Here is a 28000-nt window from a genome sequence, read left to right on the forward strand (position 1 = left end):
CAGGTCCAAACTCGATATTGAGCAGGCTATCAAAACCTGATTAGAAAACTTGCCTCTTGTCCAAATGGTAGTTGAGCATTCTGGTCTCTTGCCAAAGCTATTGGCTGCAACTTTTGCCCATCTCTATTCCCACCTCTATCAAAACCAGATGGTTCTACTGCCACTTCAGCCAAAGATAATGATGACCTGCCGGCATGCTACTTTTCTTCTAACCCTTGTATTGATGATCTTGGTAAACCACCTCATACTATTCCCAGTACAGTCAGTCCTTGTATAGCACGATAGTTGTGTTCCTAGAAACCCTCGTGCAATGCAAAATTGTGCAATGTAAACAACAGGCCCTATGGGAAAAATAGGGTTAGGTGCCGACCACCCAAGATTGAACACACATTTGTAACCAAAACATTACTAAACACAATAAATAATGGTATTTGTCCACTTGTTCTCAAAACCTGTGCTTTTGAACTTATTCCTGTTCCGTGTCACCTTTTTCTCACTTTTATTCCAAAGGTCTTTTCCTTCTGCTTGGAAATTTGCTCTTATCCCAGCCAATTCCGACTATTACGTAATAAAATATTGCTAATGCTTTTGCTTCTATCGTAAGCAAACTTGTTTTTTGTTTGATTTTCTATCCAAACAGATGACAGCCGTTCCATCTCTTCCAATTCTTTGTGTCTTAATCTAATGGATTTTAATTACACTTTGAGTTGTTCCTGCTACAAAAGTTGTTTTTATTTTCTCTGCATTCTTTGTAATTCTCGGCATTGCCTCATTTAGGTCTGTATCACGTGCAATATCACATGGTCTTTCATTTCGCTCAAGTGTTTCAGAGGCGGACTGGCCATAAGCCTTACCGGGGAAACCCCGGTGGGCCGGAGGTCGGTGTGATTTTGGCCATAAATGCTAATGAGGCCGCTACAAATTTTCCAGGGTAAGAATTTTTGACCCAGGCCGCCTTGTTTATCGATAATTGCTTTTCTTTTTCTCTCTGAATCTGCAGTGTCTTCACCAGGACGCTTCCTTTTCACACCTTTTAAGTATTTTACTCATTTAGGGAATAAAGCACAATTACAAAACGAGGAGGCACGCTTGATACACATAAACAAAGCTGTAGCAACTGAATAAACAACACTGTAAAGGCAGAGATACATTTTACTAAAGCACATTTCTAGGGGTTACTACCATAAAACAATAAAAACAATTTCCAGTTGCGTTTCTGCTAGTGGAATCTGTTATAAACTGGTAGTAAACTCGATCTAATCGAATTTGCGATTATACCGATAGGTGGAATTGTGTTGGTTTTTACGTTAATATGATGAAATGTGTTTCCCCTTCACTGATATAAAAAACATAAATACATTTTCAGAATCTTCTCTTCATTCCTATCGTGTTGCCTTCACTTGGGGTGATTCCACGTTCGACTGCCATTTCTTGTAAAAACAAAGGCAAATCATGCATAAGAGAATTCGGTTCGCGTTATATAAGATATCGTTCCCCTATTTATAAATCGTGTATGATCGAATTCATGTAGTGTAAACACGTTATACGAGGACTGACTGTACACTCCATTCAGTGCCTTCTGTGGTCTTTTGTCAAAAGGATCTCAGAAGGATTTTGAAGATGTTAAGAAAGCTCTAGATCCTGATGGTATTTGTCCACTTGTTCTCAAAACCTGTGCTTTTGAACTTTTTCCTGTTCCGTGTCAGCTTTTTCTCACTTTTTTATTCCAAAGGTCTTTTCCTTCTGCTTGGAAATTTGCTCTTATCCCAGCCAATTCCTAAAAAGGGTGACAAATCCCTTCCATCAAGTTATCATCTCATTGTATTGACTTCTACTCTTTCTAAAGTAACGGAGAAATCAATTAACTGTGAACTCTTAAAATATCTAGAAACCTTTTACCTGATCGATGATCGCTAATATGGATTCCTTCAGCGTCGATCCATCAGTGATATTCTGGCTTATGTTACCCATCTATAAACAAATTTAAGAAATGTTTGGTGAAAATCAAGCAGTTGCTCTTGCATTTCAAAGGCATTTGATCATGTTTGGCATAAAGGTCTTCTAAATAAGCTTCCATTTTGTGGTTTGAGAACTGTTTTTTTGTAATTGGGTATCCAGTTTGCAGATGACAGCAGATCGCTCTATCTTCTAAATTCTCCGCTAATACTGGTGTTCTTACTGGTGCTTTTATTTGATTTAACCCTTCTCTGTTTCACCATCGTAATATAGTTCGTGACAAAGAGTTAGTATTTTTGAAAACCACTCAGGTTTTCTGTTTTTTCTTTTCACAACAAAATAATAAAACTAGTTAGTTCCCCCCCCCCCTCTAATTTTGCAAATTTCTGGTTATTTTCTTTAATGATTGATTATCAGGTGTACTCTGATAGTCTAATTTGCAAAATGCAAATGTGAATGATGATAGCATTGTTCTGTATGCGCAGTCATTTCTTTCTACTTGCGTTGTGCAAAGCTAATTAATAATGTCCTTCAGTAAAATCTCAAAGAAATGCAAAATTTCAGAAGACACTTAAACAAGATTTTCTGTGTACTGTAAAAATCAGAAAAAGGTAACAGGTTTTCCTTTCTGTACTATATGTAAATATGATATTTCAAATGATGAGAAACATGATGTGATCAGACATTTGCAAACAAGCATAACAGCATGCAGTGCATAGAAAGAAATTTAAATATAGATGTTACATTTCATGGTGACAATTCTATCATACTGTCTTGTCTTGTCAATGATATACAGGAATTTTTCTAGCAGGGATAAGGAGGTGATTATCCCTTTGTATAAGGCAATGGTCAGACCACACCTTGAGTACTGTATACAGGTCTGGAGGCTTCATTTTAAGAAGGATGTAAAGCTGTTGGAATGAGTACAGAGAAGGAGGCAACAATGTTAGTGAACAAAAGGTTGCTCTTACGAAGAAAGGCTTAAGTTTTGCAGATTACAGTGTCTGGAGACTAGGCACCTGCGAGGTGATCTGATTGAGGTGTATAAAGCCTTGAATGGTTTGACATGCTCAATGCTGATGGGATTCTTCCTCTTGCTCAGAATAATCACCTGAGAGGCATAAATTCAAATTGAGGATAGACGGTTGTAGGATAGATGTGTGGAAGTTTGCCTTTAGCCAGCGGGTAGTTGATAGTAGCGGATAGGTGGAACAAACTTCCATCTGTTGTTGTAGAAGTTGATAGCTTAAATAGATTCAAGGCAGAACATGACAAACATTTGGAGCAAGTGGATGGGCGAAATAAGGTGTTTTTTTTTTTTTTTTTTTGATTGATGCTATATAAGCTTGCTTTCTTGCATCATGTGCCTATGCTAATACATTCTGAATGTTTATTTGTATATTTTATCACAGATCCCTGTGATATATCCATGGGATGGAAATGTATCCCCAATTCACATAGAGGGAATCAAAGGGCGATTGATTAATTAAAGACCTGTTAGCTTAACTTCTGTGTTAGGGTAAAAATAATGGGGTCAGTGGTTAAAGAAGTAATGCAGGTCCATCTAGACAGGAGTGCAGGTACAATTAAATCACAGCATGGGTTTGTTAAGGGGGTATCTTATCTTGCCTGACCAGTTTGATTGGTGACTATGGTGCAGTGACAAAGGAACTGAATGCAAAAAATAATTTTGATTTCATACACTTGGATTTCAGGAAAGCTTTTGATATTGTTGCATGTAAAAAAACTGCTGTACATATTGGAGCAGTGTGGCGTTAAGGGAAAGTTACTGCTATGGATAAAGGAATGGTTGAGTGGGAGGAGACAGTGGTTTTCGATGGACACTGCTCTTCATGGACTAATTTTATTAGTGGAATATCCCATGGTTCTGTGCTGGGCCCATTGTTTTTTGCATTTATTAATGACATTGATGAGGGTATTTCAGGCTTAATGTCAGGCAAATACAAAGATTGGCAGAGTGGTTAATGACAGTAATGAAGGTATGCTGCTGCAACAAGCTTTAGAAAACTTCTTCAGATGAGGTGAAAAATGGCAGTTAAAGTTGAACATTGACAAATGCAAGGTACTGCATATGGGTAGAAGTAAACCCAGAGTATTGTATCAAATGTGTAGTATTATACTCAGGGTTGCAGAAAATGAAAAGGGTAATTGTGCAATCTGATATGAAGTGATCTGAGCAGCGCAGAGAGGCTGCCAGTATAGCTGATGGGGTTTTGTCTGATATAAATGATATAAAGGAATTTTGCTAGCAGTGATAAGCAGGTAATTATCCCATCGTATAAGGCAGTGGTCATGGTATATCTTATGAGTAATGCATACAGGTCTGGAGACCTCATTTTAGCAAGGATGTAGAGCTACTAGAATGAATACAGAGAAGGGAAACTAGATTGGTGAGTGGAACAAAAGGGTGCTCTTTCCAAGAAAGGCTTCAGTTCTGCAAATTGCAGCATCTAGTGACTTGGCACCTGTGCAGGTGCCTTTGAATGAATTGAGCAAGCTCAGTGTTGATGGGTTTCTTCCTCTTGCTTAGACCATGCACGCCAGGGAGCACAAATTCAAATTGAGTAAGGACAGTTACAGGATAGATCTACAGAAGTTTGCCTTTAGCCAGCAAGTGGTTTATTGCTGTAACAAACTTCCATCTGTTGTGGAAGTTGATAGATTGAATAAATTCAAGGCAGAACTAAACAGACTATTGGAGGGAATGGATAGAGGAAGTGAGAAGGTTTTTCTTTTTTTTTTTTTTTTTTTTTTTGGCTAATGCTATATAAACTTGTTTTCCTTCATCATTTGCCACTATTAATACTAATAATCTTCCTTTAATTTGTGCTTATAATGTATCTACATTGTTTAGAATTTTTTTCCATATAGCAAAAAAAATATGGTTGTAGAAAAATTTTCCCCCGCTCCCCTCCAAGTAGTTTTTCCTGAGATCTTAAGGTCTCCTCAATTATACTGGTAAAAACTCTTGCACCACCTGTTTTTCAAATGTATTGTCTCTACAAAATAGATACCTTTTACCTACATATATATATATATAAACTTAAGTGAGAATAATGATTGAAATAAAAATTCCAGCAGCATGGCAAGACAGAAGAGCGAAAATTGTGAAATTATACGTAACAATCAAACCAACAGGGAGGGAAGAGAATAAAATATAAGTACAGTATATGTAATTACTATTGTAAGGATATAATTGGTACTGTATAGGTACTCAAAGTGTATTAAAACATTGGCATAAAAGTACTCAGCGGACCATAAGGCCAAAAGAACCTATAAAAACTAAGATAGCCTGTGTTGGTTTACATTGCTATACCCTAGAAATAAACATATAATTGGCAATAAAATAAAAATATAAAATGTAAAATTCTATTTTATATTACCAATTGTGCCAATTATACTCTTACAATAGTAATTAATTACAGACTGGGGAAATGATTTGGCTGACACCGCAGCCAAATCAGCAATTCCCAGTAATAATCGCTGCCTGTCAGTCCCCTATACAGACTACAGGCAAATAATAAAATAATAATGAAAAGATACACTCCCAATGGCAGAATTCATGGAATAGACAGACTGCGAATAAATTATATCAAATAAAGCCTGTAATTGAACCGTGGCAGTCTAGTCTGCGCAGGAATCGTAAGGAGGAAGTTGTTCTTGCCCGGACCCGCATAGGACATAGTCATCTGACACATTCTTTTTTGCTGAGGGCTGATGACCCTCCTATGTGTGAGTCTTGTGGCACAATTTTATCAATTAGACACCTTTTAATCGAATGTTCAGATTTTAGCAATATCCGTTTTACCGCTTTTAATCATCTGACTGAGCCATATACACTCAGTCAGATTTTATCTGACAATGACAATGTGTCTGCTGTTTTTAGCTTTTTTAAATCAATAAAGGTTTTTACTCGTATTTAAAATTTATACGTTATTGTTATTTCTTTTATTGATAAGCTTTTTATTATATATCTGGACATGGTGGCCTAACTACTTAGGTCACTGAAAGGATAAATTTTTAAATTTTTATATATTACCTGGTTTTGGCGCATTATAGCCTTAGATGCTAATGCACCAATAAAATCCAAACCACAAACCACAATTACAGACTGACGTAATGTTAAATCTACGATTGATGGCATTAATCTGATCTGACATACCTTTTACATCTATTCCAATATTTCATAATAGTCTGCACACACTCACTCACTCTGACCTAACTCAGCATTTTTCAGCATGGTTTTATATTTATTCAACAAATCATCCAAATCGTCAGTTGGTGTATAATTGTCATTAGTTTCCACATTAGTTTCCAAAAAATAAAATAAAATCCTGTTGGTAGCACTTAAATTTTAACTCCTGGGAGACATACCCTGGTTCTAGTCCACCTGTCCTTATTTCAAAAAAAAAAAAAAAAAACCTTTACCTGAAAATAGAATTTATATTATTTCAATTAGAAGGTTCGAACTTGACTGTTCTCCCTTGAAGCTTGAATCAGGAGTAGTAGGCCACTAGATGCTGAAATCCTGATTGACAAGCCCCAAGTTTTATTTTTCTTTAGGGTATCTACTTGCTTCTTCAGTGATTCAATTTCATCTAGCAATACACCAAGTTTTAAGTTGTTACATACCTTACATCTTGCACGCACAAAACAATCGTCAGTTGAACTACAATTATGTACTAGACTGACCTTGGAATACATGTTGCAAGACATATAAGTAATGTATTCATGGCACACAAGAAAATTGCCCATGACCATTCTTGTCTGGAATTTGTGGGTTGGTCACTCGCACACTAGCAAGGCTTTTGTGGATTTATTGGATGATTGTTTTCTACATCAGCATGTTCGTGAGGCAAGAAGAGGGAGCAATACTCTTGATCTGATTATCAGTAGTGATTCTTCATGCATTAAGAATCTGCAGATAAATGAACCACTAGGTGGCAGTGATCACAGTGTGTTGAAGTGGGATTTACTCAAGGAGGTAACTACCATCAGAGGTAAAGGGAAGGGTTTTTGTTTTCGTAAAGGCGACTATGATGGACTGAGACAGTATTTAAATTCTATACAGTGGGACCAACTGATGACATTACCAACAGCAAACTCAAAATGGGAAGCATTCAAGGAACTAATATTGGAGGCTACCAGGCTTTACATACCAACTAAGAAATATTGTTCAAGGTTTAGGCCTAAATGGTTGTCAGATGAACTAATGAGACATGTGGCAGAGAAGAAAAATGCATGGGATACATACAAATTAATGGGTGACATGGAAGCCTATGATAGATATAAGTTGGTCTGTAACCAAGTCACAAAGGAGATTAGGCAGGCAAAGGCAGACTACGAAAAATCCTTGGCAAAGGATGCAAAGAAAAACAGAAAAGAGTTCTATACATATTTAAACTCAAGAAGGAAAGGGATGAATCAGATTGGTCCACTGGATATTGATGGTTCAACAGTTGAGGATCCTGCTCAGGTGGCTAACAATCTAAACGAGTATTTTGCATCTACATTCACGCATGAGGAGTTATTCAGGAAGGAGAATGATGTAGGTAAAGTAAACATTGGCAGTAAGCTGGATGATTTTGTAATAACTGAGAGGAAAGTGGAGGAGAGATTGTTGAGGATAAACATAAAAAAGGCACCTGGGGTGGATGGGATCTATCCAGTTATATTAAAGGAGGCAGCAAAGGAAGTAAGCAAACCCCTAGCCATAATTATGAGAGCTTCTTTGGACTCAGTGGAGGTACCCATAGACTGGAGATGTGCAAATGTAACCCCAATTCACAAAGGAGGATCAAAGGCTGACACAAGTAATTATAGACCTGTTAGTTTAACTTCTGTTCTAGGTAAATTAATGGAGGCACTGGTTAAAGAAGCACTGCAGGATCATCTAGACAAGAATTCAGTTATAGCTCAGATGCAGCATGGTTTTGTTAAGGGCAGGTCTTGCCTGACCAATTTGATTGGATACTATGATGTAGTCACAAAAGAACTGGATGCAGGGAATAACTTTGATATTATATATTTGGATCTTAGAAAGGCTTTTGATACTGTTGCACATGGAAGACTGCTGCACAAATTGGAGCAGTGTGGCATTAGAGGCAAATTGCTGCTATGGATAAGGGGATGGTTGAGTGGCAGAAGACAGAGAGTGGTAATCAATGGACACTGCTCAACGTGGACTAATGTTATCAGTGGAGTTCCTCAGCGTTCAGTGTTGGGTCCGTTGTTGTTTTTGGTGTTTATGAATGATATTGATGATGGGATATCAAGTTTAATGTCCAAGTTTGCAGATGATACAAAGGTTGGCAGAGTTGTTAAGGACACTACTGACGCTATGCTGCTGCAACAGGATCTGGAAAGGTTGAACAGATGGGCTGAGAGGTGGCAAATGAAGTTTAACAACATTAACAAATGTAAAGTACTACATATGGGAAACAGTAACCCCAGAGCAACGTATCAACTCTGTGGTACTACACTGACAGTGGTGGAGAATGAAAAGGACCTGGGGGTAATTGTGCAGGCAGATATGAAGTTCTCTGAGCAGTGCAGACGAGCTGCAAGAGTAGCTCATGGTGTCTTGTCAATGATATACAGGAATTTTTCTAGCAGGGATAAGGAGGTGATTATTCCCTTGTATAAGGCAATGGTTAGGCCACATCTTGAGTACTGTATACAGGTCTGGAGGCCTCATTTCAAGAAGGATGTAGAGCTGCTGGAACAGGTACAGAGAAGGGCAACAAGATTAGTGAATGGAACAAAGGGTTGCTCTTACGATATGAAGAAAGGCTTAAGTTTTGCAAATTACAGAGTCTGGAGACTAGGCACCGGCGAGGTGATCTGATAGAGGTGTATAAGGCTTTGAATGGTTTGAGCATGCTCAATGCCAATGGGATTCTTCATCTTGCTCAGAATAATCACCTCAGAGGGCATAAATTCAAATTGAGGAAGGACGGATGTCGGATAGATGTGCGGAAATTTGCCTTTGGCCAGCGGGTGGTTGGTTGGTGGAACAGACTTCCATCCCTTGTAGTGGAGGTTGATAGCCTAAATAAGTTTAAGGCTCAGCTGGACAGGTATTTTGAACGAACCGAGGGGTGAAGTGGAAGTGGGTTTTTTTTTTTTTTTTGGCTGATGCTGAATAAGCTTGCTTTCTTGCATCATATGCCTCTACTAATGCTAATGCTAATTTGTTATCTCCATGAAATGGATCTTGTGGCAACCAGTACTAAAGTAACAATTTCATTTACAAAATATTACAGAATTACGTGTGAAAGACGTGAGGGAAAATTAAATTCTTAATGCTAAATAAATATAGGCTTTCTTAATTCATGATTAACTAATTATTTTATTGAAATTTAAGAAAATTGTTAAGCTAATAAAAGAATAATTAACCCTACTTCAGCAATTAACATTTATAAATTTAAGGTTACACCAAGACAAATTACTAGAATTAAATTAATTGAAGCACACAACAGTCAGCATTTTGGATCCTCTTTAGGCTCCATTTTTCGAGACATAATGACACTTAGTTCTGGGCAGAAAAGGTGCAACTAGGATGCTTGTTTTAGTATTAGTGTTAGCTATATAGTACAAGGAAACCACAAGTTTTTACTGCACTAGCCAAAAAAGAAAAAGTAGATAAGGAAATAGACTAATTATACACTTCTTTCAACGTCTTTTTTTTTTTTCAGATGAGATCTCTATGCTTTGACACAATATTCCAAATGTGGTCATACAGTTGCCTTGGGATTATGACCTCCCTATCCGTACAGGATAAATAAGGTAAACTGCAGCCATTATCAATACACTGCAGGATGGAAGCCTCCTAGACAATTCATGTTGAGGGAAATGGACACACTGGTCCAGGTGGGTTGGCAGATCGGCCGTATTTAGAAGTCAGGGGTTTGAACACCAGTTTACTCAAAGAGCATGTGCTACTGCACTCCTGTTCCTGACCACTTGGCTGTATAGTGCAACGAAACGCCGCAAGCTTTTGCTGGCTTTTTGGCACCAGCCAAGAAAGAAAAAGTAGATAAGTGATAAAGAAAGATAAGTTTCGCTAAAATATCACATTTAAAATGCTTCTCTTCACTATGAATTCCGTAGCCTTCACAGTACACTTGTAATGTGGAAAAGCATTTTCCATTCAGGACTTTCAAAGTGTGTCCTAATATATGGAAAATACTTTATGCAGTGCAATGATTTGTTTTGTGCAACTAGCATAGAATAGAACCAGGCATCCTAGTTGCAAAATTTCTTGCCCAAATCTCAGTATTGTTAGGTTTTTAAAAATGAAGCCCAAAGAGCCAATGGTCAATATTTTGGAACAACCCAAAGAGGTTGTTCCAGAAAGTTGACTGTTGGAATTAACAAACAAATCTGGAATTTGTCTTAGTGTAACCTATAAATTTCAATAACCTTAGTTATTAATCATATTTATTTGAATTTGTGTGTTCATTTCTATATAAAGAATTGCAGAATTGTTAACTTTACAAACAATTTCAATAGTTAGTTAGATATATAAATTAAAAAATATTACGGAAATTAAGCAGATAACAAAAATTAAGCTGCTATTGAAAGTTAAAAGTTTAAATTTTTTAAAGAATTAAATCTTTTTTCTTTAAAAAAAAAAATAAAGAAAATATCTTGCAGGAATTAACTTTATGAAATGTAAGACATTAAATTTTAAAAAATATTACAGAAAATAACTTAAATTTCAGAAGTTAACTTTACAAAAATTATTCGATTTTAAAATGCATGAACATCCAAAAAGGTGTGTCCCCTCTTTATGTCTGCTACATCCAGTTGATTCGGTTGCTGATTAAATTTATGCAATTAAATTTATATATACTGCACAATAAAGTTGCCTTCATATAAAATAAAATACTTTTATAATAAACTGTGTGTGTGTGTGTGTGTGTGTGTGTGTGTTGCTTGTGGAATGTATGCTATTGGTTTGCCATTCTTGGCGTATTATACTTTTCATCCCATTTCAGTGGACACAAACAAAGCAAGCTACTATTTGTGGAGCAGTGAGAATAAATTTTAGTTGCTTGGTAGCAAAACCAAAATTGACATTTTAGATCTTCAAATAGGCCTCTGGGGTTGGCAATATTCATATTCATAATAACTGCACAATCATACACCAACTGTTATTTATTAAAAATATATAAATAGTGTTATGTTATATTAAAATAATGATGTAGATAAATGAAATAAATAGAATGATATAATTCCACCGGATAAAACTGATAAAATGTTAGCTGTCTGTACAATAAAATATGAAATTTTAAACTGCAAAATAATTATTTACAATAAAACAATGTAGATAAAACACAAGATGATAAAAGTGCTAAAACACCGTAGCTTTTAAAGGCATCTGCCTCCTTTTTCAACAGTGAGGTTTATCGTACGGCACATCCTTAAATATCAGCAGGCTCATGGTTCTCAGCACGTGAGTTTCTACAGGAGCATGGGCAGTGCTGAGAACCATGAGCCTGCTGATATTTAAGGATGTGCTGTACGATAAACCTCACTGTTGAAAAAGGAGGCAGATGCCTCTGAAAGCTACGGTGTTTTATTGTGAATAATTATTTTGCAGTTTAAAATTTCATATTTTATTGTACAGACAGTTACCTTTTTATCAGTTTTATCCGATGGAATTATATCATTCTATTTATTTAATTTATCTACATCATTATTTTAATATAACATAACACTATTTATATATTTTTAATAACAGTTGGTGTTTGTGCAGTTATTATGAATATTGACATTTTAGGATTTGCTACCAAAGAATTCTGGGTGAATATACAGGTTTGTAGAAGTGTATACTGTAGTTTTGATAAGCTTGTGTAGTGATGGGAGAAAGTTAAAAGTCGACAGCTGTAGTATTCAGTGCACAATATGACACAGATTCATTTCAATGATTCTGTGCCATTGTGTTTTTTTTTTTTAATAGATGTTTCTAAATGAAATATGTTTCTTCACAAATTTTTTATGCAATATTTAGAAATGTTAAATTTTAACATAGATAATTCTAAAATTACGAATTGAACTCATAATTTTTTCTTAAAATATTTGATATTGTTCTGATTTTTTAATTTTGAATTTTGTAGTAAAGGAAAAAATAGATACCCTTAATGAACAGTTAGAAAGAGAAGCAAATAGTACACCAACTGTGGAAAGAGTGCTGACATCAGAATATACTGATGGTAGTGAAGCTTCTCATGGAAAGGGAAGTACGAAAGGAAAAAGAGAATCAATCACTGGTAATTTATTAATTTTTTTGTAATTTTAAACATGGAATTCAATTCAGTGTAATCATTACAGAAAGTTTGCCCTTTTGGTCAGTTTATACTCAATTCCAATTTAGGGTGTCGTGCGTGCGTGCGTGTGCACTCTTGTGTCATACCAAGTATTACAAATATTAAGTAGTAACATATTACACTTTGTTTGTACACCGCTATTCTGTTTATACTCCAGCACAACTACTAGGTCAGAGGAGTTTCAATTACTTATTTCAATGATGAACAGAAACATTATACTTTTTACTATTATACTATTTAATTGTTATCATTCTGCACACTTGTTCTTTTGACTCAAGAGGTCAAGCGCATCCGGCCAAATTCTAATGCGAATAATGATTATTTGAGATGGTGGAGTTGACTTCCACAGTAGTGATAAACTTTGTATTATGGTATTATTATTATTTTTTTTATGCATGTACTTTTCAAACTGATCTTTACTTAACAAACAGACAAATTATCAATCAATTCAGCACTGGAGAGAGACTGCAAGGCTCATAGGATAGAATTTTTCTCAGCATGGTCTGTGCTTGTTAATAGGAAAGACTTACAGGGATAGGATACACTTAAATAGAAGGAGTGAAAAAATGTTTTCTGATGCTATTGGGGAATGTTAGGTGAGTTGGAAAACTACTAGCTGGTGGGGCTTAGAGACTAAAGATTAATAGCAGCCACAGGCAGAGGTGCACTGCTTCTATTGGGACATGCAGCAGCAGGGAATCAGGAATTACAAGGCCCACTCCAGGTCCTAATGGGGAAAAGCAGATACATGGACAATGTTAGGGCTGTTGAGAGCAAAAAACAGGAGAACATGTATGGTTGCTTGTCCACTGATGCTAGAATTTTGTATTTGTAATAAACAAATTTGATTAATTTGCAGTATCGATTAAGTCATTATTTGCAAACATTGTAGGGATATTGGTAATGGAATTGGAATTACAAGACCCACTCAGACACAAGGGATATGGAATTTGAATAGGGGAGTACGGTGCATACAGAACAGGAGAGGGGAAGGAGTTTTATGCTCTTGATAAAAAAAAAAAAAAAGTGCATAGAATCTAAGGCAGCACACAAAGTTAATGCAGGTGGCTAGTGCAATGTAGGGTTAGTTTGGTGTGGCATAAGCACAGAGTAAACAAATTTGAGAATAGTAATATATTCTGGACCAAAATATTGATATGTATGATGAACAACTATACAGACAAATAGAAAGGATTGACAAATCAGAATATCTTATAATGAGATTTTAACTTTCCAGATGATTACTGGAACTAGTGGGTTGGGCAATCAGTCAGTAGCAGAAATTTTCTAGATTTATTGGATGAATGTTTTCTACAGCAGCATATTAGAGAGACAACAAGATCTGATTATCAGATCAACAACATTTCTTTCATTAATGCATGAAGAGTCACTCCTGCAGTGACTCTTCATGCATTAAGAATCACCAGATAAAGAAACCACTTGGTGGCAGTGATCATAATATATTAATGTAGCATTTAATTAAAGACATAACCACTATCAGAGGTAAAGAGTTTTATTTTCATAAGGGTGTCTACAACAGTCTCAGTCAGTTCTTAAAACCTATTCAGTGGGAGCAACTGATGCTGTTAACAACAGCGAATTATAAATGGGAAGTAGTTGGGGAAATAATTGTAGAGTCTAATAGGCTTTTCAAGGTTTAAACCTAAATGGATGTCAGATGATGACACTACTGGCAGAGGAGAAAAATATAAGAGTTGCTTATAAATTATCAGGATATGCAGAAACCCACAGTAGATGTAAACTATCTGCAGTCAAGTCAGAAAAAGGTTAGGAAAGCTAAGGCAAATTATGAGAAGTCTCTGATAAAAAAAAAAAAAAAAAAAAAAGTAGCAAAGGTGTTTTATTTATGTAAACACTAAAAGGAAAGAGATGAATCATGTTGATGTGCTGGATGTGAATGGTGGAACAGTGAATAATCTTACTCTGGTTGCCGACTACCTGAATAGATATTTCCCTTCTGTGTTCACACATGAGGAATTGTTTAGGAATGACGATGCCAGAAGTATATTAAATTACAGGTAGCTAAATGATTGCGATAACTGAGAGAAAAGTGGAAGAGAAATTATTGAAGCAAAACATAAAGCACCTGGGGAAGTGGGATCTATCAAATTATATTGAGAGAGGTAGCAAAACAGGTCACAAAAAATTTGCTGACCTGTTTTGCTTTGGATTCAGAGGGAAGTTCTGTTATCGGTCGGAGATGTGTGACTGTATCTCCCTTTTCACAAGGGTACGGCATATCAAAGAGTTTAAGTGAATAATTACAGACATGTACGGTTTACTCCTGTTCCATGAGAAATAATGGCATCACTGGATAAAGAAGTAATGCAGGGCCATCTAGCCAGGAATGCAGTTATATTATGGATTTGTTAAGGAATGAGTTATTCCGACATATTTTGCTGGATACTACTGTATGGAGCAATAACAAATATATAGGTAACCCCTATATAACACAGTACTTCTACAACACGGTTTTGTTCTAACACGATTGACAAATTGCAGCAATCCTCACATCACACAGTTATTTATATAACACAGAGAATTGCAGTAAGCCTCGCATCACACAGTATTTTCAGCTTTTGTGCAGGGAAAAGCATGCTATTATGTTGGATGTAATTTTTTCAACATTTCTATTCTTTTTTGTGAATCCCTGCTATTGACTCGCTAGTAGTTTTGCAAAAAAAAAAAAAATTTATTGCAAAATCCCCGTATTTTGTTGGGAATTCATTAAGTTGCCCAAATTATTTGCTGTATGATTCCTTTCGCCTCAAAGGTGGTACTTGTGCATATGTCCGTTCCGATATTCCTTGTCAGAGACTTGGTAATTTGGAATCTCCTCTTTTTGATCTTCTCTGGCTTAAAATCTCTCTACCTCATTGTGTCAAATTCATCTGTTGTCTCTACCATTCTCCCAACTCCACTAATTACTTGGAGCTCTTTGACTTCCTCTCTTTGCAACTTGACTTTCTCCAGTCCAACTTTCCTAACAGTGAGGTAATTTTCCTTGGTGATTTTAATGTCCGCAACTCCAGCTGGCTTCCGTTTTCTAGTCGCACCGACCCAACTGGTAGAGATGCTCAGGCTTTTGCAGTTACTAATGACCTTGCACAGATTATTAAATTAACTACAAGAATACTGGACAATCCTAAACTTACAGCCAACACGCTTGATCTTTTTTTCACAAACAACCTTTCTAAGTACACGGTCGAAGTAAATGGTCCTTTAGGCACCTCAGATCACAACTTGGTGATTGTCTCTTCTCCAATGGAGCCTTTATCTCATGGCTATTCCCAACCTCGTATTGTTTAGCATTATAAGAATGTAAAATGGAATGACCTGCGAGATTTCTTTTCCTTGGTCAGATTACTGTTTCAAAACTTCTGATGTCAACGTTTGCTCAGATCGAGTCAGTGAAATTATTCTTGTAGGAATGGAATCCTTTATTCCACACTCCACTTTAAAATCTCATCCTTTGTCTAAACCTTGGTTTTCCAATAAATGTGCTAAGGCTGTTCAAGAGAAGAACGTTGCTTATCGAAATAGGCTTATTTCTAATTCTTCAGTTTCATTTTCTGCCTACACCAAACTCGCAACAATTGTAAAGCAGTTATTAATCAGTCCAAACTAGATTTTGAACAGGCTAAGAGTAGAAAACTTTCTTCTTGCCCTAATGGTAGCAGAGCATTCTGGTCCTTGCCAAAGCTATTGGCTGCAACTTTTTCCCCATCTTTGCTCCCATTTTTGCCCCATCTTTGCTCCCACCTCTGTCAAAACGAGATGGTTCTGTTGTCACTGCAGCCAAGGATAAAGCTAACATCCCATTTTCATGTTAGCATCCCATTTTCCTTCCAACTCTTGTATTAATGATCTTGGTAAAACACCTCCTACCATTCCCAAGACGCTCCATTCAATGTCTCCTGTGGTCTTTCGTCAGAAGGATTTTGACAAATCTCAATGGTAAGAAAGCTCCAGGTCCTGATGGTATTTCTCCACTTGTTCTCAAAACTTGTGCTCCTGAACTTACTCCTGTTGTTTGCCACCTTTTTTTTTTCACTTTCTTATTCCAAAGTTGTTTTTCCTTCTGCTTGGAAATTTGCTCATATTCAGCCAGTTCCCAAAAAGGGTGACAAGTCCCTCCCATCCAATCATCGTCCCATTGCAATTACTTCTACTCTTTCTAAACTAATGGAGAAATCAATTAACCACCAACTCTTAAACTACCTAGAAACTTTCCGTCTGATCAATGATTGCCAGTATGGATTCCGCCAGTTTCAACCCACTGGTGATATTCTGGCTTATGTTACCCATTTATGGACAAATTGAATGAAAAAGTTTGGGGAAACACAAGCAGTTGTTCTTGACATCTCCAAAGGCTTTCGATCGTGTTTGGCATAAAGGTCTTCTAAACAAGCTTCCACTTGTGGTTTGCCAACTGTTTTTTTTTTTTGTAATTGATTATCCAGTTTTTTCTCTCATCGCCCACTGAAGGTTGTTGGTAGATGGCTCTCTGTCTTCTAAATTCTGACCTTCTTCCATTGACTGGAAATCCTATCCATAGTTTTGACAATGATAGCACATTGCATTCCACTTTCCATTTTGAGAAACCTTGCCCTGCTCAATCAGCTTCAACTTCTCGAATATCTGCTACCAATTCCTTAAATGCCGATCTCCAGGTAATTCTTCAGTGGGGCAAAGACAGCTTAGTTGATTTCAATCCTTCTAAAACTCGGTCTTGTCTTATATCTTGCAAAAAGGATTCGTCAAAAGGATGCTTATCTTTGGTGACACTCTGATTTCTAGGCAAAATGATATCTCTTTTGGAGATTACCCTGACTTCTAATCTCTCTTGGCACAAGCACATCACAAATATTGCTTCCTCTGCATTTAAAAAACTTGGGTATTCTCTTTCGCTCTTGGCATTACTTTTTTTTCAAAACAGCTGTTTGCTCTGTACAAATTGCAATCCGCCCTACCATGGAATATTGTTCCCACATCTGGGGTGGTACCCCCAAAACCTCTCTCAGGCTTCTAGATTCCATTCAGAAGAGGGCAGTTAGTTTAATTAATGACTCATCTCTAACAGAGTCTCTCCACTTTCTGTTTCATAGATGTATTGTTTCTGCTGCATGCCTTTTCTGCAGATACTTCCATGGGCACTGTTCTTCTGAATTGGCTTCTATAATTCCTGCTCTCTCTTTCAAAACAGTCCGAACATGTGCCATCACCAGCCAACGTGCATTTACCGTCCAACTTCAAACTCACAGAACCAACTTTTCATCTTCCTTGTTTATTCATTCAACTGCCGTTTTGTGGAACAACCTTCCTTCATACGTATTTCCAAAATTGCAGTCTACAGAAGTTAAAGTCTAATGTCAACAAATATCTTCTTTCATCTTCTCAACCTCCAACCCAAGTACTGTACTAAGTACTATAGGTTCTAATACCTCTTGCGTTTGGGGTTTTCATTAAAAAAAAAAAAAAAAAAAAAAGTCAAATTCTGTGCTGTTGAACTTGTTCTTTTTTGAGACCATAAAAAAATTGTGACTTCAAAGCGTGCAGTCCATTACTTAAGTTTTTTGTAAAGTTATTATTTAATTGTTTATAAATTTTTCCTAGTATATATTACTTAACTGTGTTCTTAAGAACCATTTTGGAGTAATGCAAATTAAATTCCAGCCTTAATTATACCTCTGGAAAGTAAAAAAGCACCACTCAAAAGAAACTTTATTTCTCTAGAATGAAAGATCCAAATTTTGGATCATCTTAAAAAAGGGGGAAAGGTATCGTACATTGCAAAAAGTTTAAATTTAAATGAAGCAACAATCTGGACCATAAAGAAAAATGAACAAAAAATTAAAACTGCTGTTGCTGTAGGAACTTTCATTTCCGCAAATATGACAGCTCGTTCCCCAGTGCCTTTGAGAAAATAGAGAAAGCACTCAGTATTTGGATTGACGATAGCAGTAAAAAACATCCCATTAGATGACAGTGTGATTAAACAAAAGGCACAAAAAATTTATAATTATTTAAAAGAAAGTGGTGAATCTTTTGTTAACTCAGAGTTTGTTGCCAATAAAGGTTGGTTTGAGCAATTTAAATACTGCTTCTCATTATATATGAGAATTAAAGGGGAAAGTGAATCGGCTAGTAATGAAGTTGCCAAGAAGTATGCAGAGGAATTTCAAAAAATTATCGTAGAGCACAGATATACAGCACATCAAGTTTTCAATGCTGATCAGATAGGCCTTTGTTGTAAAAAAATGTCCAATAGAACTGTTTATTTCAAAACAGAGAAAACTGCACCAGGCATAAAAAAAGATCGTGTAATGTTACTTTTGTACAGTAATGCATCAGGAGATTATGTGATAAAACCTATTTTAGTGTATAGATCCTCTAATCCTCGTGCAATGAAAACATGCTACCGGTATATTGGAAAGCAAATAAAAAAGATTCGGTAACTGCTGGTTTATTTAAAGAATGGTTTCTAAATTATTTTATGTCAACTGTGGAAAACTATTTAAAGCAGAAAAATATAGGTTTGAAAGTTTTGCCAGGCTATCCAAATGTTCCTAATAGAACTTCTTTAATTCAGAACTTCTTAAATCCACTGTAACGATTTTTCCAAAATCGTTACAGCTGATTTTGGAAAAAATTGATTCTGAATCTATTGAAGTGATGGAGACAATTTTTCAATTCTGGACTGTATTGGAATCATAGCTTTATTGCTGAAAGAAGTAAAACATTCAACATTAAATGTGTTATGGAAAAATGTATGGCCAGAGCTTCATTCAGGAAATATGGTCAAACCAGCAGTAAACGGAATCAGTGCTACAGTAAAATTTGCTAAGTCTACCAGGAGGGGAAGGTTTTGATGATATGACTACTGAAGATGTTCGAGAATTACTGGTATAAAAAGAGACTGGCGAAGCAGATTTGCTGGGAATGGCATAGGAGGTAAAACACCAAATCATTTCAGAGGATGATAGTACAGATAAATTCTGAAGTTCCAGATTTTACACTGGAAAGCATAAACTTAGCCGAGCAATTAGAATCTTATTTTTTGAATGCAGGTCCTTCGACTGAAAGGAACACAAAGATCAAAAGGGAGGTTCAAAAATGCTTAGCTCCATACCATGCAATTTACAAAGATCTATCAATCAAAAGCAAACAAACCTAGATTTTTGATTTTTTAAAAAGAGCAGAAGATACACAAACTAGATGCTCCAGAAGGAAGTTCAGAAGATGAATATTCTGAAACAGAAAAAACATTCTCGTTTGATTTTATGTTTAGGAGCGATGAAGAGGAAGAAAATTAAATGAACATACGTTATCTGACCTATATGTATCACGGTTAGTGAAGGTTGTTGGTTATTACTATTTTTAATAAAAATTAAGTTATTTAGTATTAGTCACATGCTGCAAGGAAGCCTATGGCTTATGCTGCACCAGCCAAAAAAAGAATAAAAAAAATAAATAAATAACGAAAAAAAAAATAATAAAATAATAATAAAAATAAATAAATAAAAATGAAATAATAAAATTAATAAGAGAAAAGGAAATAGACAACCTATGTGTTTCCCCTCCTCCTGTAGGTGACCAGCTGACTTTTGAATTTCCCCAAACTGTCAGCCTCTACCAGCCATGTAGGTAACTTATTCCAGTAATTTATAACATGCTGGCTGAAATGACGCCTTCATAGCCAGGTGGGCAGGAGCAGCAGTCTAATCAAGAAGCACGCTTCTTGATTAGACCGGGGTTCGAGCCCGTGAGCCACCAAATACGGAGGATGCGAAAGGTCAGGGAATGACCACCGCATATCCCCGGAGCAATATGGCCTTAGTTGCTAATGCTCCTAAAAGACAAATAACAAACAAACAGCTGGCTGAAATTAAACTTCCTGCAATTCATTCTAAACATCTCCCCCCTGTAACTTGAAATTATGGCCCCTTGTTCTTCAATCATTTATAACTGTGAAAATTTCTTCCTTATTCAGTTTGCTTATGCCTCTCAGAGCCTTAAACACCTCAATCAAGTCTCCTCTAATTTTCCAAGCTCTGCAACCCATATATTTGAAGTCTTTCCTCATATGGATGCCCTTTTGCCGATCTCATCATGCGAGTTACCCATCTTTTGACCCTTTCAAGAAGCACAGTGTCTTTCTTTAGGTGTGGGCTCCATACTTGAACACAGTATTCCAAGTGTGGTCTAAAGATAGCCTTATGTAATGGGATTATGACGTGCTTATCTCTACTAACAATTGTTTGATAAATCATCAATAGGACACCACGGGCCTTCCTTGCAACCAGTCTACAATCCTTGGAGAATTTCATGTCTGACACCGTATCATAATACCCAAGTCCCTTTCCTCCACTACTGGCTTTAATTCAATTCCACCAAGTGTATATTTTGGGGTTACTGTTTCCCAGGTGAAATACCTTGTACTTTGTTGGATTAAAGCATAGCTGCCATTTTTATGACCATTTCTGAAGTCTAGGTGCCTCCGTATCACATGCTTTTTGATTAGACAGATGTTCGAGCCTGTGACCACCAAATACAGAGGATGTGGAAAGGTCAGGGAATGACCACCACATATCCCCGGAGTAATATGTCCTTAGTTGCTAATGCTCCTAAAAACCAAATAACAAACATCCTGAAGTCTATCTAGGACACTCTGAAGAAGCTCTGCTTGGTGGTGATCATTAACTACTCTACCAATCTTTACATCAACTGCAAATTTAGAAATCATGTGTTCTAAACATAAGAAAAAGCAGTTAAACGTAAGAAAAGCAGCTGGCATGGATGGGATCTATCCAGTTATATTAAAGGAGGCAGCAAAGCAACTAAGCAAATCCTTAGCCATAATTATGAGAGCATCCTTGGACTCAGGGGAGGTTCCCACAGACTGGAGATGTGCAAATGTATCCCCAATTCACAAAGGGGATCGAAGGGTGACACAAGTAATTACAGACCTGTTAGTTTAACTTCTGTTCCATGTAAAATAATGGAGTCACTGGTTAAAGATGCATTGCAGGATCATCTAGACAAGACTGCAGCAATAATTCAGACACAGCATGGGTTTCTTAAGGGAAAGTCTTGTCTGACAAATTTGATTGGTTATTATGATGTGGTTACAAAGGAACTGGATGCAAAAAATAATTTTGATATCATATATTTGGATTTCAGGAAAGTTTTTGACACTGTTGCGCATTCAAGACTATTGTACAAATTGGAGCAGAATGGTATTAAGGGTAAGTTGCTACAATAGATAAAAGGATGGTTAAGTGGGAGAAGACAGAGTGTTAATCAATGGGTGCTGCTCTTTGTGGACTAATGTTATTAGTGGAGTCCCACAGGGTTCAGTGTTGGGTCCACTGTTGTTTTGTATATTTATCAGTTATTGATGAAGATATATCAGGCTTAGTGTCAAGTTTGCAGATGATACAAAGGTTGGCAGGGTTATTAATGACAGTAATGGCAGTGTGCCACTGCAATGGGATCTAGATAATTTGGGCAGATGGGCTAAGAAGTGGCAACTGAAGTTTAACCTTGACAAATGCAAAGTACTGCATGTGGGTAGAAGTAACCTGAGAGAAAAGTACCAACTGTGTGGTACTACACTTAAGGTGGTAGAAAATGAAAAAGACCTGGTAGTAATTGAGCAGTCAGATATGAAGTTTTCTGAGCAATGCAGACAGGCCGCTGCCGACCGGGCTAGCCGGGTGGGTAAAGTGCCTGCCTGGCAACCCAAAGGTCGCGGGTTCGATTCCCGCCTCGGGCTTGGATCAAAGTACTGCAAAAACCTTAGGAGATGCATTATGGCCACAGAAGCCTATGCGCCAACAACTATCAAAAAAAAAAAAAAAAAAAGCAGACAGGCTGCCAGGGCAAGTCATGGGGTTTTGTCAATGATATATAGGAATTTTGCTAGCAGGGAAAAGGAGGTGTTGTCCCTCTGTATAAGGCAATGGTCAGGCCACGCCTTGAGTACTGCGTACAGGTCTGGAGGCCTCATTTTAGGAAGGATGTCGATTTGCTTGAGCGTGTACAGAGAAGGGCAACAAGGATTGGTGAGGGCAATGAAGGGATCCTCTTACCAAGAGAGGCTTAAGTTCTGCAAATTGCAGTGGCTGGAGACTAGGCACCTGCGCGGTGATCTGTTTGAGGTGTATAAGGCATTGAATGGGTTGAGCACGCTGAATTCTGAAGGGAGCATATATTCAAATTGAGGAAAGACAGATGTAGAATAGATGTGCGGAAATTTGCCCTTAGCCAGCAGGTGGTTAAAATAAATTTAAGGAGAAACAAATATGTAGAGGGGATTGTTTTGTAATTTTTTTTTTTTTTTTTTTTGGCTGATGCTGCATAAGCTCATATACTTGCTTTCTTGCATTACATGCCACTACTACTACTATCACTATCCCTTCATCAATGTCATTTATGAAAATCCAAAACAACGGTGGTCCTAATACTGATCCTTGGGGAACCCCACTTCTTATGTCAACCAAATCTGAGGAATAACCATTTATCACAACCCTCTGCCTCCTGCTCTGAAGCCATCCAGCTATCCATCTAAGGATTTTCCCTGTGATTCCAACCTGTTCCAGCTTATAAAGTAACCGCTCATGTGGGACTGAGTCATATGCTTTGCTGAAATCCAAACGAACAATGTCGAAATTATTCCCTAAATCCAGCACTCGAGTGACCCTGTCAAAATAGCTAACCATATTAGTTAAACATGATTTTCCCTTTACAAAACCATGTTGAGTATTCTTCAGAATTCCATTTCTATCTAAATGATTCTTAATTCCATCCTTGATCATTGTCTCCATGATTTTCCCTACTACTGAAGTTAGACTAACCAGCCAGTAATTTCCCACTTCTGTCTTAGAACTGGCCTTATATATATTGGAGGTACATTGGCACTTTTCCAGTCCAACTGAATCACTCCCGAGTCAATTGATGCTCTCATAATTAGCCTCAATGGTTCCATGCACTCACTTGCTGCCTCCCTTAAGATTACAGGGTAAATGCTATCAACCCCAGGAGCCTTACTGGCCTGTAGGCTCGAAAGTTTTTTCATTAAATAAACGTGAAATTTCAACATCATTAATTACATTTTCTTACACTTCACTCCCTTAATTTCTCGTTGATGCGAAGGGTTTTTCTTCTGCAAATATCAATGCAAAGTAACTGTTGAGTTCATCTATAATTTCAGCTGGGGTATCTAATGCTATCCCATGTCCATTACATAAGGGACCGATCTGGTCTGTCCTTCTCTGTGCATTTATATATGTGAAGAATTCCTTATCCTCCTTTTTTGCTCTTTTTGCCAGCGATTTCTCATAATCTGCCTTTGCCAGCCTGACCTTTTCTGTGGCACTATTACAGATCAATTTGTAGCTGTTATAGGCTTCAGTACTTTTTATTGCTCTGTAACTTTTCATGCTGTTTTTTTTTTTTTTTTCTGCTCAAGTAATCTAGCAACTTCATCATTCATTCAACTTGGAATCCTCGTCGTGGAGTTTTTTTTTTTTTTTTTTTAATGGTACATAGGCATTCAAGGCTTTTTTGATTAATGTTTTAAAGGTATACCATAATTCAATTGTATTTACTCTCTGTGAAATATCTACCTAGTTAATAGAGGCCATTTAGCATCTTAAGTATGGCGCCTCCGTAGCCAGGTGGGAAGGAGCAGCAGTGCTTAGCACACGCGTCTTGATTAGACCTGGGTTCGAGCCCGTCACCACCAAATACGGAGAATGTGGAAAGGTCAGGGAATGACCACCGCATATCCCGAAGCAATATGGCCTTAGTTGCTAATGCTCCTAAAAACCAAATATAGCATCTTAAGCTGTCGTAATTTCCTTCCCTGAAATTATAACCCATTCCTTTGCCTTTAACTACTGCTACCTCTCTCTTCATCATCTACTGTAGAACTCTGTGATCAGTTTCTGCTACTGGTTCCTGTACTGTCAGCCCTATTATATCATCTGGTTCATGGGCAATGATGAGGTCTTGAGTATTCTTTTTCCTAGTACTTTCCCTGACATGTTGATACAAATAGCAATCATTTAGTTGATTTAAAAATTTTGTCCCCCATCTGGAGTTCCCTTCCCGTTTGCTCCAATCAATTAGAAGCAAATTAAAATCGCCCGTAATAAGACATTCCGTAATAAGAAGTTTCCAACAGTTATAAAAGAAATGGTATATTTTTGTTATCTTTTGGAACGTAACTCCCCACTTTTGAACTGAGTCTTAGTCCCATATAACACGGTTTCGCACTACGAGAGATTTTATAGGAACCTGACTACTGTGTTATATGAAGGTTACCTGTATTAGATGCAAAAAATAAATTTGATACCTTATACTTAGATTTTGCTTTTGATACTGTTCCACATAAGACTGCTATACAAATTAGAGTAGTGTATCATTTTAGGAGCAAGTTACTGCTGTGGATAAAGGGATGGTTGAGTGGGAGAAGAGTGGTTGTAAATGGCACTGCTGTTATTGGACTAATGTTATTAGTGGAGTCTCACAGGGTTCTGTGCTGGGCCTGATTATAAGACATTCTGATTTATTGACCTACTCTATATGTCTGTACAGTTCTTCATTATACTCATCACAGTCATTAGGCCTATAACACAAGCTTTCCTCCTATTGCTTCTATTGAAAATGCAACAGCCCGATAAACAATGTGTTGAGGATATCAAGTCCTGCTGGGATCCTCATGAAATTAACACACATGGGCTGTGTTTAGGGTAACTAAGAGTAAGAACAAGTGCATGTATACATGCATGTACACATGCATGATTCTAGGATCATAGTAAATAAATTTGATGAATTTTAAGTGCTGAATAAGTCATCAAATGTAGACATTTTGGTGATGTCAGAGACGTGGTGTCGCTCAGGTATAAAGATTTAGGGTGTCATCTGACATCCATTTAGGATGTCAGATGGAGAATTTGAATATGGGGATTATGGTGTCTACAGACAGGACAGGAGGGGTTGGGTTGTGCCCTTAGTAAGAAGCATATTAAATCTAAGCCAGTGTGTATAGTTGAAATGGGTGGTGAATACAATGTTCAGTCAGTTTCGGTTGACACAAGCAGTCGGGGAAAAAAATGAGAGTATGCGTGTGATATAGGCCTAATGACTGTGATGAGCATAATTAACAGCTGTGCAAAGAAATAGTGGACCAGTAAATCAGATTGTGTTATAATGGGGGATTTTAACTTCCAAGATATAGATTTGAACTTGTGGATTGGTCACTCACACACTAGCAAGACTTTTGTAGATTTATTGCATGATTGTTTTCTACAGTAGCATGTTTGAAAGGCAACCAGAGGGAGTAATACTCTTGATCTGATTATCAGCAGTGATTCTTCATGCATTAAGAATCTGCAGATAAAGGAACCACTAGGTTGCAGTGATCATTGTATTGATGTGGGATTTACTTAAAGATATAACTATCATCAAGGGTAAAGAGCCTTTGCTTTTTAGAAGGTGACTATGCTAGTCTCAGGCTTTTTTTTAAATTCTATATAGTCAGATGAATTGATGCTGTTACCAACAACAAATTCTAAATAGGATGCATTTGGGGAAATAATCATAAAAGCTACTAAGCTTTTCATGCCAACTAAGAAATACTGTTCAAGGCCTAGGCCTAAATGGATGTCAGATTAACTAATGAGACTCCTGGCAGAAAATAAAAATGCAAAATGCATGGGATGCATATAAATTATGAGGTGATACAGAATCCTATAGTAGATGTAAACTAGTGTTGCAATTAGCCACAAAGAAGGTTAGGCAAGCTAAGATAGATTGAGACTTTTTTGGCAAAGGATGCAAAGAAAAACAGCAGTCTGTATTAATTATGTAAAATATAGAAGGAAGCGATGAATCACATTGATCACTTGATATCTATAGTTTAACTGTTGGTGATCCTGAATACTGAATTTTGCATTTACACTCACACAATTCTTTAGGGAATGGGAAGTCAGAAGTTTGATTCTAACAAGTAGCTAAATAATTTTGTGATAACAGAGGAAAGTGAAAGAGACTTTTTTTATTTTTATTTTTTTTATTTATTTATTATTTTTTTTTAACATAAAAAAAGACACCTAGGGTGGATGGGGTCTGTCCAATTATATTAAGAGAAGCAGCAAAGGAGGTATGCAAACCTTTAGCCATAATTAAGACAGACAAGTATGAATTTGTTGAGGAGTGAAATTGTCTGGCCACATTGGATAAGCTGATGCAATTACAAAGGAACTGGATTTAGTAAATAATTATTGGTATCATATACTTTGATTCAGGAAAGCTTTTGATACTGTTGCACATTAAAAAAAAAAAAAAAAATACCATACAATTTGGAACAGTGTGCCACTATGGGCAAGTAACTGCTGTGGATAAATGGATGGTTGTGAGGGAGATGGCACAGTGGTTGTCAATGGATGCTGCTTTTCATGAACTAATGTTATTAGTGTCATCCCACAGGGTTTGGTGCTGGGCCCATTGTTGCTTTCTATATTTATTAGTGATATTAATAAAGGTATATCAGCTGAATGTCTAAGTTTGAAGATACTACAATATTGTCACAAAGCAACAAGATGCAAAAAATAATTTTGAAATCGTATACTTGGTTTCAGGAAAGCTTTTTGATAAGCACGTAAAAGAATGCTGTATAGATTGGAGCAGTTTGGCATTAAGGACAAGTTGCTGCTGTGGAAAAAGGATGGCCGAGTGGCAGACAAAGTGGTAATCAATGGACACTGCTCTTTGTGGACTTGGGTTTAATTTTTAAAAAATTAAAACAGACAGGATGTTCATAAGACCTTGTACTCTTTAAAACTTCAATAACTTAGGTTGTATAGAGATAAAAACAATCTGTAAAGTGCATTTGAAATGTAATTTATTCTAGTTTTTATGCACAGAAATAATTATTTAATTTACTTTAATCTTGTTTTTTAATTTTTTCAGATAATCTATCCTAGAAGAGATGATGTGAATAGAAGGGAAGGAGAACTGCCTCCTTTGGCTAGCATAGTTTAACTCCATATCAGTGGTTAGAAGAAAATTTGCTAAATCTTTCATAAAAGAAGCACTGCATAGAAATGAATTTTCAAACTGGATGAAGGAGTTTAAAGAAGCTGATTTCATAAATGATAAGCCACCAATTGGAAGGCCCAATTTAAATGAAGCTTTTCAACAGTCCAAAAAAATCACCAAGACAAACATCTCTGGAACTTGGTGTTCCCAAGGAAACTGTGCACAAAATTCTTAGAGTAAAATTGCACAAGCAACCTGACAAGATTGAAGTTCATTAAATGTTGATGGAAGAGGACTACATGCAAGGTTATCTTTCTGTCACAATTTCAATGAAAACGTTGAAAATCTTATTTCTTGACAGTAATGTTTAATGATGAAGCAACTTTTCACATTAGTGGCAAGGTTAGTCAATATAACTGTCATATTTTGGGGAATAGAGAAACCACAAGAAGTCTGGAAACATGAAAGAGCTTTCCCTAAAGTTAATATTTGGTATGTCCTGCGAAAAACGTGCATAATTGGTCCTTTCTTTTTTGAAAAACAGTGGTTAATGGTGATAGCTATCTTGAAGTGCTGCAGGATTTTTTTATTCCTAAACTAAGACAGTTAAGAATTGAAGC

The 28000-nt window shown here is 36.7% G+C and overlaps 1 protein-coding gene across 2 annotated transcripts in view; it reads left to right on the forward strand.

Annotated features, from left to right (window-relative positions):
• Wdr37 (WD repeat domain 37) overlaps nucleotides 1-28000 on the forward strand; it is a 224605-nt gene that overhangs the window by 81590 nt on the left and 115015 nt on the right. For both annotated transcript variants that reach the window (XM_090389395.1, XM_090389396.1), the window contains exon 4: nucleotides 12102-12254. In XM_090389395.1, coding sequence (XP_090245521.1) covers nucleotides 12102-12254 — 153 coding nt within the window. The remainder of the gene's footprint in view (nucleotides 1-12101; nucleotides 12255-28000) is intronic.

This window comes from Mastigoproctus giganteus, unplaced genomic scaffold (assembly GCF_048544385.1).
Source record: "Mastigoproctus giganteus isolate SK-2022 unplaced genomic scaffold, ASM4854438v1 scaffold_15, whole genome shotgun sequence".
Taxonomy (NCBI): domain Eukaryota; kingdom Metazoa; phylum Arthropoda; class Arachnida; order Uropygi; family Thelyphonidae; genus Mastigoproctus; species Mastigoproctus giganteus.